Source organism: Fusarium proliferatum (genome assembly GCF_900067095.1).
Source record: "Fusarium proliferatum ET1 genome assembly, contig: FPRO_scaffold019, whole genome shotgun sequence".
NCBI classification, from domain to species: Eukaryota; Fungi; Ascomycota; class Sordariomycetes; order Hypocreales; family Nectriaceae; genus Fusarium; species Fusarium proliferatum.
This window is the reverse complement of record NW_022194808.1, coordinates 1,289-13,224: the sequence shown is the minus strand read 5'-3', so window position 1 is coordinate 13,224 and position 11,936 is coordinate 1,289. Positions and strand designations below refer to the sequence as shown.

General features: G+C 46.6%; 3 protein-coding genes across 3 annotated transcripts; 1 reads left to right on the top strand and 2 right to left on the bottom strand.

Moving 5' to 3' along the window:
• Positions 1-1,067: 1,067 nt before the first annotated feature.
• On the bottom strand, positions 1,068-1,583 carry FPRO_15982 (uncharacterized protein; the record flags this gene model as incomplete). Its single annotated transcript, XM_031225074.1, has 4 exons — positions 1,068-1,172; positions 1,217-1,386; positions 1,435-1,525; positions 1,575-1,583. 4 exons carry the CDS (start codon positions 1,581-1,583, stop codon positions 1,068-1,070), a joined length of 375 nt encoding a protein of 124 aa, XP_031090270.1.
• Positions 1,584-5,514: 3,931 nt separating this feature from the next.
• On the top strand, positions 5,515-6,852 carry FPRO_15981 (uncharacterized protein; the record flags this gene model as incomplete). The annotated part of the gene is made up of 1 exon (XM_031225073.1): positions 5,515-6,852. One exon carries the CDS (start codon positions 5,515-5,517, stop codon positions 6,850-6,852), a length of 1,338 nt encoding a protein of 445 aa, XP_031090269.1.
• Positions 6,853-8,735: 1,883 nt separating this feature from the next.
• On the bottom strand, positions 8,736-9,753 carry FPRO_15980 (uncharacterized protein; the record flags this gene model as incomplete). Its single annotated transcript, XM_031225072.1, has 5 exons — positions 8,736-8,865; positions 9,037-9,156; positions 9,245-9,265; positions 9,323-9,406; positions 9,656-9,753. 5 exons carry the CDS (start codon positions 9,751-9,753, stop codon positions 8,736-8,738), a joined length of 453 nt encoding a protein of 150 aa, XP_031090268.1.
• Between the last annotated feature and the right edge of the window lie 2,183 nt (positions 9,754-11,936).

Here is an 11,936-nt window from a genome sequence, read left to right as displayed (position 1 = left end):
GTCGGGTTTTGTGTAATGGAGAGGATGTATAATTACACGAAAACAAGCCATGTCCGTTGTGTGAGTTTCGTGGCTTTCATCCTTGATTCGTTATGCCTCTAGGACTTGTTCATTTTTCTCCTCTCCACTTAGAAGCATCCATTGGAGACTTACAAAGATGGAGCTGCCACATTTTGGTTTACATGGTGGAAAGTTACATGTAATTTGATCAAATCGTAGCAGTGGGAGTGAAATGTGAAAATGTCTTAGGGCCTTCACGTCTTCGAAAGAACCAAGACACTCCGTTAAATGGGCCGCTCAGGCATTTTCCCCTTCCCTATGAGAGGATGAGAGAATTCGCGACCTTATATGTGGACCTTTAATCGTTCCTTAGAGACATTATGAAATGTACTTCTACAATAATCATGGGAAGACGAAACCAAGCATGTGGTAGCACTATAGGCATAACGAGTAATACTAGCAGACTATAGAATATGTTCATGAAATGCAAGGTTGATTTGAAAGTCAGTGGTGTACTTGATGAAGACAGGAAGTTCATAACTCGCTCTTTCCAGTATAGGCGTCTTCACAGTAGTGTAGCGACCACAAGCCAAGTTATATGCCCATAACTAAGATAAATCTGGACTCGATAAAGTATCCAATACAAGTTTGTAAATCAATATACAGTTACACAGTCAACGTTTTCTAATGGTATTTTCATCGTACTGTAGTGACCAAGAACCTACGGAAGCATCTGCGCGGTGCGAGGCAGGCCAGCGGCACTCGTACACCCCCTTTTCTTGGAAAAGGGAGCCACTCGTAAAAGCCAGCCTCCGAGGGGACCATGTCCCATTAGGAAATTGTTTGCTGCGAGTTTTGAGGTCCAAGTTTGGGTTTATTTCCTCGGGCACTCTGGTTTCTCCCCGGTACGGTGGTCATCAAGGCGTTTCCCTAGCCGGTAGGCAAACGGCAGGTTTTTGCGATGGAATGGTGAGGCCATTGATATCCCTAATGTAAGTTACTAAATTGAATCTATCATATATATTTCTGTCGCTTCAAATAAACAAGCCTTACAGGCATGTCAGTGGCTAAGTTCGTTGAGACTCGTCATTCGCCAGCAATTTTGCACGAAGGGCAAACCGAACTGCCGTCGTCAGAAGGTGGGGGCCAGCAGCGCCATAAATGTATGGGTCCTATTTAGAATTAGCTGCGTACTTTCATTCAAAAGTGGACTCACATCAAGTCTGGGCAATTCCCCGTCCGCAAGGAAGTCAGAGGCTTCCTTTGGTAGATCCAGACAGCTTTGGGCCATTGTGGCCATGACTCCTTCGAGATAAGCAACTATGTAACCCTCGTTCGCATCGCATAAGATACCATCAGCACAAAACTCCCAGTTCCAATCGAGCACTCCCTTTTGTCAGTTAAAGCCCTTTCACACTTATTTGCGAGCTTTACCTATCTTAATTATCCCATACTCATTGACTTGAATGATATCGATGCCATATACCACTTCAAGGCCCTTAAGGTGATGAAGGCCTGCAACGACCTTGAATAATCAGCTATCCATAACAATCCCTCGAGAAGGAAAGACTTACCTGTTTCATTATACAAGATACCTCTTCTGGATGTAATGGGAAAAGGTCGAATACATTAAGGTGCAGATACTCAAAAACGATGAAGAGATTGTCACTCTCAGTCTCATAATAGAATGACTCTGGTCGTACAACATTGTCATGGGAGATGCAGGAGAGTTTTTCGCAAATGGACAAGGATGCACGCGGAAGCTGTTTGATTCTGACCAATTGTCGACTAATCAAATGGCGATGCTGGCCAACCCACATTTTCCCATGGCTTTGTTGGCGGTGGCGCTGATAGTCTGAATCAGGATGTCTATGAAGGTAACATGGAACAGCGGCATGTTTAGAGCGTCTCGCGTTTAACACGCAAAAGGCCTGTTTTCGTCGGATCAGCGTGCTCATGGTTTTGATTGCTTTCGTAGAGAAACGAAGGCTGTCGGGGCTATATATACTACCTCGGCTCATTGGTGTTGTAATCCAAGCCAGGGTTTTTATTTTTCATCTAGTATGGACCCTGGATACCGGCCTTCCTCAAGTCTGTATTCAGACGAACCCTTCTTTCTAGAAAACCTCGTTTTCTCCCCTCCGCCTATACTATTAGGGACGGTTGCGCATACCGATATGGAGTTAGTCAATAAGATTGATCTTCTTCAATCCGAAGTCGACAGTCTAAAAGCTGATTGGACACCCACATACAAGATCTTCGAGCTGTCTGCAGGACTTGCGTGCCATATGGAACTGATTTTCGAAGATGTCAAAGAACGTATCACACTAGAACGAAATAAATGGTTAGCAAACTGTACAGCCTTTTAGAGTTAGCCTCGTGTTGGGCTATTCCACGCGCCTTGAAAAGTCATTTGAGAAATTTAAAGTCTGTTAAGACTGCAAAACGCAATGACAAAGAACCTAAATAGAAGCCCGGCTCAAAAGTATGAAATTAGAATTAGGTTATCCAATTGAAGATTCATTTGGTATGCTAGCTCGTGGACATGGCTTCTATTAGAGATGAAGAAGGCAGGCACGTTTGTGTAAATACCCGTGACTTTCCTTTTGACGCATCGTGAACACTTTGGAGTTCCGAGGTCGCAGCTATACTTTGCCTTTGCTCACGCATTACAATATTTTCGGAGAGAGGTTCGCATTGTTGACCGAGGCAAGTTAGATAATTTTAACAGTAGAGGAGGAAGTTTATAAGGCGGTAGCATGAAGTGGAGTAAGTTTTATCTGTGAAACAAACGGTCTAACCTCTTCTGAGCAGAAACCCTAGTTGGTAGCTGAGTAACATAAGACGAACTACCCAACTATGATATAGATCGCCGAAACAACGAACTTGAGGGACTGAAAATAAGCTCAGATGTGGAGCTTCTACTATCACATACTGCTTCTCAATCCTAATACTTAACTAACAGTATGCCTGACCTCAAACTTGGCCATTTCTGAACAATCTCCTCAACGAATCTAGAAGCCCATAATATCGTTCGAGAATCTCGCCTCTATGGTGGACTAGACGAATGTAGGCACTAACATGGACCATTTTTGGAAGTGCTCATTTGCCGAACAACAAAATAAATCTTTCTCACAATGGCCTGCAAAACGTTCCTCAGGAATGCGTGGAAGCCAAGGCCAACCTGGTCGGTGATGGGCTGACAGATGTCAACATTGATGCTGAAGACGTAAAATTTCTATAGTTCAGTTTACCCTTCAATAGCAAGTAGGACACACCCTTCCTCCCCCCGCAGACATCTACCACTTAGGTGTAGGCTCAGATTGCTCTAGACGGCGCTTGCTGGTACGTCGTTAAGTATTGCGTCAGGTGTCGGCCTAGCGCAATCAAATTCACCACGAATATGACACTCATATCTCTTTTGATGCCAGCTTGCTACGCATATGCTTTAATGCACCTTGATTTTATTTCCTTTCACTTGCTGCCCTTCTTCCAATCATCTCAATCAAGTGGAAAAAACGGAGATGGAGGGAAAGAGCAAAACGAGGACATGGAATGAAGACAGAATGACAGTATGCTTCACTTGCGCTAATCAAACGTAGTAGAAATCCATAAAGATTTCAATTAACTACCCAGTTGGATGACTCAGTAGAAATAGAGTGCCCACGGCTGTTCCGTATTTACTTCTGTCGTCAAGGGTGACCCCCTCCGATCAACGAAAAGCTTTATCTTTGGCCTGTTATCACACGCATAGTACTCTCTCGCCATGGAATCTTCCAGGTAATTACATAGGACCCATCCCATGTAAGTGCGCTGATGCCACTCGCCGTCTGGTGCTGGTGCGTCCACTAAGTCGCTCATGCGTCTCAGAGTCGTCCGATCCTGCCGTATCTCTTGCTGCCAATTTATCACCTGGTGCTCTTCAACAGCATCTGAAGGTACAACGATTATGATCGTCCGTAAACGTGGAAGTCGGGCAAGTGCCTCAAAAAGGGGAAAGAGATCAGGGCTGTCTGCAATATCAACGGCAATGTGCTCTATAGGTAGCATGAGATCTTCCAGCTGAGAGTCTGTGATCGCGGAAGGGGGAACTAGAAAGAGGGTTCGAGGGACAAATAGATGTTCCAGAGCTCTATCGAGCCCTGTATAGACACGGCTAGAGCGGAGCCATTCGCTCCTCGCCTCTTTACACGGATATGTAATTGCTGGTGAACGGCCATGCGTGGAGTGCGGAAGGCTTACTGTGATCTCGCACCAATCACGCGCGAATGTGCAGACTGCCACGGCCGGGTCCACACCATCAAAAGCTGCTCGCCAGATCATCATGCGAAGCTCTGTCGGGAGATGTTCGAACTGAGGAAAGCTCGCTATACCTGCATCTCTGTGTATGTCCGTGTATTTCTCTTCATATTTATCTGAACGTTCAGCCGCGTACTTGCCAGTCTCCTGCGTGCATTGGATAGGCTCCTGCAACCTGAACCCTACGTAAGGTAACAGCATCTAGACAGTAACAAACAGATAGTCTACAGAGGAACATAGTGATGCGTCTGGAAGAATTGGAGACCTTATACGTAACATCAAAATTACATTGACGTCCTTATTTTGACATATCGGGCCAAAAACGAGAGGAGTTCACTATAAGACCTGGCAGATCATGGACAGTGGTTTGGCGTGACACGAAGGGGAAGTCGGTATTAGGCGTTCGCGTATATTGAGACTATACTTAGTATTCATTCTTCAGAATCAATCTTGCCGACTAGAGAAGAGATGCGTGACACAACCCGAGATAAAGTTATCCCAGCTCTGAAGTTCCCCAGAATGTGATCCATAACCCTTAGCATGGCTTAATTCGGTCATGGAATTCGCGCATAAGCAATTGTTCAGCTCTGCAACATACATACCTCTCAGGTGCTACCTCTCGGACCACTGTCCCAGAATGGATTGGCCTTCACAGTGCGTGTTGGTCATACGGCTCCATCCCCTTCGACACTATGATAATGTCTACAAAGCCAGCCGGGTACAGATGGCAAGCACCATGTGCCGAGATTTTCGTGGGAAATGGACGCAATTCCGGCAGTTGTGGCACATCATGGGCTTGTGAAGTCGGGAACGAAAAGGTAGGCAATGTAGATATGCATTAATATCTAGTGCCTGCCTGCTCACAACAAGCAGTCAGTCGTAATGAATGATAGATTATATGCTAGGGCACTGTATTGTAGTACATGGACATGTACCTGCTTACGCAGCGACTTACAGCTGTGGTTGTCGAAAATAGTACCCTAAACACATCCTTCGACTTCGATAGATGATAGAGTAGTGAGTTTTCTAGCGTCCTCCCCCACTGATCTCTACACAAAAAGCCAGGAGTCAAGAGGCTCTTTTTGGATGGCTCATAGAATATAAAATTAGATAATTTCTCTCATAATATCTTTTGCTATTGTGACTAGGCACGAGAGAGCGTTGATACTTGCTCCTGACCTCAAGTATCTTCCTCCAGGTCCTGCTTCGACATCAATGAAGGAACATGTCAGATACGGGTCTTGTCCCTACTACAACAGTGAAGTCGCGCAAATTTCTCGTAGAGTAGATCATCAAGTGCAGCAGCTTGGGGGTAGAACCAGCGTTTCCCACAGTTCCATCACTTATGTAAATCGAGGTGATGATCAGGTGTCGCTTCGAAGAAGGATCGTAGAACTCAACCGGGAGAACGGGAGCCTGCATCATGAGGATAAGTACTTTTCTACACTGGCTAACGATGTATTAGTATCTCTTAAATCCTCGATCCAGTCTTGTCTATCCAAAATCCCTGACGCTCTGCTCTATGATAACACAGCTACTTTGCACGGCAGCGAAGTGGGGAGTAGCACCTCGCAAGGGTTCAGGCGCCAACGCCCGCATACTGACCCTCTCTCGAGCCTCAATCAGCGCAAGGATCATATTCACGGTCTCGCTGATGCACAGGATCCTCAGATAAATTTGGTGTCTTCCTGGGACCAAGGTGCAAGAAACCGTCCATTACCGCCGACTCCACACCCAATGTCGAAGTCTATGCTCGAGAAGTTGGAGATTAATCTCATAAGAGAAAATGGGATGATGAGACAATCAATCGCATTGAATAGAAAGCTCGTTTATCGGGTGCTTCTGCGTTTAGTTTCTCAGATACGACAATTGGCTTCTGCGTTCCGATCGGTTGTCGCAGAGGCAAACCTCTTGATTGAGCAATTGAATACCGACTGGCGACAGTACATTGAGGATGTTATCAAGGAGAAAACAGATCCAGAATTCCAGGACTCAGGTATCGATTTAGCCTGCAGCTTAGATGCCAAATATCGCGCCGGCAACATTGACAATAGATCAGAGTCAAGGCTACGGGATTCGGATCTAAGTTCGAGCTACGAGCCAGACTCGATGGAGCCAGACTATAGAATAAGGGATCATATACCTCGTTCCGCTACACAGGCAGGTGGCAGAGATTTCAATTCACTGAACAGCCCATCCATGAATCGAGGAAGTTTGAACACGGGAAAGAGCAAGGAGGATCAAGGTCAAAGCTGGCCGTATGTAGAACCTCTTCGAATAGCTCATCAGCAATCTCAGCCTTCCCCTGGTTGTGATACTGCGTCGTCGAAGGCTAAATTAAGGCAACGCCTCGCCATGCTTCATTATGAGCGCATGTACTACAGGAGACTGGCGAACGAGGCAGTCGTCCGATTTGTACCCACAATAAAACACCACGTTCACGAGGTCCAGAATCTTTTGCACGAGTATAGCGCGGAGGAGAATAGACTCAGGGGCTTACTCCAGCAGCAGATAAACCTTCGAACCACTCAGCATCCTGATAGCGACGGATAAGGACCAGACTTGTATGCGTCATATCAAGATAGCACTCTATGTCAATACTGTACTGTACTGATAATCGCCTAGATAAGGTCTCGTTTCGAAATCCATCACCTCTCCCTTTCTTTGTTCGTTTTGCTATTTCTTTTTTCTTCCAGAATCACGTTCTTTATGGTGCTGCCTAATCAGTAATCAGACAGCATTCCTATGGAATATAACCTCCGAATGGAACAGTAGTAAGGGGAATACAACATAGTAGCGATGTGAAGCGTATAGATACTCATCAGTAGAACTTCGTTTAGTGCAGGATAGTGGAAAGTACCCTACAGTCCATCATCACAATCAACGTCAACGTTTTCGTAGAGGTAAGGGCAGGTTTGGAGCTACAATGGAGAGGGAGCCTCAAAAGGCCGTCCAGTTTCGAATTCATACTAAAAACCATATCCGCTGCTATTGTGCTGCTATTGCCACGCCCTCAAGTTTCGTGGAATGAGTGAGAAAGGGCTATCGCTTGCAGTATATCTCCGAGTCAAGTCAATCTTGCCACTACCCTCGAGAGCAGCTAGCATTTCGGAGAGTCCAACAATTCAAGTTCGTACACAACAGAAGAAAGCAGCCGTTCGCATGCGACAGAGAAGCCGAGAACGTAAATGGACTCCTGGGTCGAAGTCGGCTACATATCACATTCATTGCGCGCGGGGATGAATATTTATACCGTCTCTTGACCTTGAACGTCAGTGCCTTGAACTGAACTGACTTTGTTAGTTTTTTTCCGCTTCTATCTTTCTCGTCCGCCAGCCAGCGATCTAATGGGAAGCAGCTCGGTCCCTAGCGTTCCTTCGCCACCGCGCGTTGCGCCACCGCACGCAATGACCGTTGAGCAGCTACTCCATTTCTTACAAGAGAGGAGCCACCTTCTTACGCTGGAAAATGAAAGACTGCGCCCACAGTACGAATTTCTCCAGGCCTCAGTCGATCAGAAAGAGGCTACGGTGAAATGGCAACAGTGGCTCATCCGCTTAGGAGAGGAGCATGTGACCTTGCTAGAGAGAGTACTTCAAGGGCAGTCAACTGAGACGGTGTCCGCGACGGAATCGCCGTCACAGTTCATGGAGCATCAGTTTCGGCAACAGACCTGCAGCTCACCTCTGAACACACCACCAAACCTGAGACTTGAGTCGAATCAAGACGGCGACAATACATCGTTTGTGGCAGGCATAACAGATGATGATGGCAGACGAGGGATCATTCAAGACGATTTGGAAGTGATGCAGCGATGCGCCGAATCAGAAGCCCTGGCTTATTTAGCATCCTACTGTTAGCTTCATTTGAATTGAGTGGAGAGAAATTGCCTTTTATTGTTTGTTTTCCCGGTAACCGCCTGCAACATATACCGGTAAACGTATATATCGGCGCTTCCTGCCGGCGTGATCATTGAATACAGCCTACGTATCCGTCTCTACCCGCGCGACCTGTTCAATATAACTCAGCCTTTGATAAGAAAACTCTTGTTTTTCTCCCCAGCTGGCAAAATTCTCCATTCGCCTAGCATCGATATTGTTTTAGTTTGGGTCTGCCCTAGGAGGTCGTCATGAGTGGGTCGAGGCCTGTATCCCTTCTCTGTCCGGCACAGTGAAAGGCGGTTGTGGCTTTGCTTTGCAATTTGGAGATTCACCATGTTATTATTGCATCACCATCCAGTCGTCTTTGCGAAATCAAACCTGACTCGGTATTATATTTGTATGTTACGCCATGTCATTGAAGTTATCCCCCGTCGTAACATGGTACCATTTCGTCTCTCCATGCATGTATAGATACATACGTATACATAAATCTGTGTAGATATCCATTCCCAGTGCGTCCAGCTAGACCCGAGGATCGCCTTGTGAACTTAGCCTTTACGAGCCGTTATTTTCAGTTCCTCTGGTATTGCTCATCAGATTGGAAGGGTCCACGGTAGAGTCCAATCCCATCTGGAAAGGAGCGCCTCCGCCTGTGGCTCCCTGTGTATGAAGGTTGGTCTGACCACTAATCGTGCGTACTATGGTCTCACTTATCCGCTGCGGTAATTGATTGTTGCTGTAGATCCTGTTAGCTATACTAGAGGGAAATTAGGAAGAAGAACTGCTACAAAGGGGTAAAAGGAACAGAAAAGAGAGAGAAGAAATCCCTAGTGATGGAGTTAGGACTAAGACGTACTCTGTTCTGATTTGCTTCAAGGCTTCTAAAAGCTCTGTTCTCGTCTGCTTCATGCTTTCAGAAGACTCAGTTCTCATTAGCTTCATGTTTTCAAGAAACTCTGTTCTCATTTTATTAATGCTTTGGAAAAAGGATTAGCCAAGGAAGAACGACAGAAAAGAGAAAAAATTAAAAAATAATAAAAGGCTTGACGGATACGACGACTCACAGTGTGAAGGTTGCTTTCGATCTGGGGTAAGCTAAGGTGTCAGCTTCAAAGTGGTGCAATGATGTAAGGCTGACTCACTGCTGGTTTATTAGGGCTTCCAGAACATAACGGTCGTCGTCTTGCGGCTCTTGCGGGTCTCCAAATTCTTCATCGCAGCTAGGTCTGCACTTCTTGTCAGTCTAACTTCGTTTGCGTGGTCCGTGTGATTGACGTGGCAAAGCGAGCAAAACGAAGGATTACGTCAAACAATGTGGAAGAAGGCAAATATAGATGGGACGAGAACAAGTACAGTGATATTGAAGAGAATAAAGGCGGAATAAATGAAGACAAAGAGAGGGAAAGTAAAAAAGGTCAGAGAGTGGGTAAGAGGGAAGGGTGAATGGATGGGGGGAAGACAGAAATAGGACAAACCCTTCATCATAGTAAACCATCTCGTCACCTTGCTCGTCCTCGGGATTAGCGACACGCAGTGGCTGCCGACCATACGGATCATCACGAACTGGGATCATTTGTCTCTGCCAAATGTTATCGACCGGCCGCCGATAGCTCCCCAGTGAACTAGACCGGACATCCTGAGGTGCCTCAAGAACAGTCGGTTTATGCCTGCCCCGTTTGGTCCTCCTATTAATACGCTGAGCCTCCCGCGGTGCTAGCACTGCAGGGCGCGACCGGATATAGGCTTGGGATAGTCTAGGGTTTGAAGACTCCATAGAAAGAGAATTGGATAGAATGGATCAAGGCACCTGTGTAGAAAAGAATGTCACACGGAATACAGATAAGAGGGGGAAAAGCCAGAGGAGACCGGTCAGGAGACTGATCGAGTGACTGAAGGACTGTGCCAGAGCTTACGATGCAGGTACAGCGGTGAATGTATCAGCGTCCAGTTCTTCCCTTCAACGCAGCTTTATATGTAGGAAATGGCTGTTACCGACAGTCTGGTTCAGCGCAGGCAGCAGCGCTCGTGTTGGGCGGCCGACGGGTCGAGTAAGTACCCAGCCATCGTGGGAGGAAGATACTGTAACCTTTCACAAATATTGTGTACCTTCCGAAAGTCCTCAGCAACATGCCCCTTTTGGACTTTGATCGTTTTTGTCGAAGCTATTCAGAAATCGACAATATACAGTCGCAATGCACCCGTCCGTTTTCTACGCTTGCCTACTGTTCTACAAGTTAGCACCGTTTGGCACCGTCCAGACTTTGGCGTCATTTCGCAGGTGCTACCAAAGCGTCCTTTCTAGACCTAGGTACTCGCGCTCTCTCTCTTTTTTTTCCTTTTCCTTTTTTTTCTGAAATCGGACATTTTGTCCGTCCGCCCTGGGACGACAAGCTGATCGCTTGCTTCGTTAGCGGAAAATCGCAGCTGCTTCTGGTATGGCGGTTGAGGTTGAAGAACAATAATTTCGGGGGACTCGTCTGCTCACTCCTAGCGCATGTTTGGTAGCGGAGTTACTGGCGTCCACCTTCTATGGACCTAATCTCTCATCTTAATGTTGGGATGTTGCTGCATGCAGCAGCATGTTACCGTAGTGGATACCATAAGGCAATGGCGTTTTGACAAATACAATTAACTACCCCATTTCTCAACGGTGGAAGCGGCTCCGAAAATCTTCGGACGCGCACAGGTAATGCTGAAAGCTTTCGGGGCCATCCTATTCTGCTGACTCGTTTCGTTGCAGATCTTGGGGCCGCAATTCACTTCCGGCCCGCCTTGACCCCACATGTACAACGTCAACCAAAACTGGCGGGGGCGGTTGAAGCCAAGTACGTTTTCTAAATCCAATTTTGGCTTAGAAACTGCTACACAAGGCAACGCGAACAGTTTAAGCATGTCATCCCACGTTGTCAAGCGGCATGGACCCATCCATTACCCAATCACCGCCAAAAGAGACTTGGCTATCAGCATGCTAAAACAGCAGGATATACTAGAACCCCCGATCTTTGATAGACTCAACCAACGGCTCACAACGGCCCAGGACCGAGAAGCTAGGTAAGAATAACGATAACAAAATATAAATAGGTATAAGTAGTTATAAGTAAATATGAGTGATTGAATAAAAAAGAATAAAAAAAACCCTCCGGATTCTTTCACGCTGGTGTAGGAGGGCGCGCTACAATGCCGATTGATACGTGTCGCAGGAAAAGGCATGATCTACGGCCTCAGAAAACTACTGTGTTAGTAATCTAGCTATATGCTTTACGTAACTCTGCGGAATGGAATACGCCGAACGAGAGAAAGCTTGGCAACAATCAATCAATACATTTGTTTGCTGCTGCTCATCACTTTCACTTTAGCCCTTCAAGCACGCTCAGTGCGATAATATGCCCCCGCTTCATCATTCGGATTGGCGCTCATTTCCAATCCCGAGGACCAACAGCCGCACGCCGAAATACTTCGGGTTTCTAGGGCCAAGCAATTGGGGGAGGACGGGAGTTGGTAACCCCCAGAGGTATCAACTGGAGAGACTGTTCGATAGCAAATAACCTATGGCGGCTTACAGGCCATTCTGACACCAGAATAAACGTGTGATGCCTTGTCCAGTGTTGCTCCGCAAATCAAGTGTTCCACCAGCGAGCGACAGCTGACATGCCCGGATAGAGCCAGCAACGGTTTCGTTATCTCCTCGCCCGGGCCATTCTTAGTTCGGCATCGGGGCCGCTTGATTTTGCTTGTTGACACAGATTCTGACAGCCA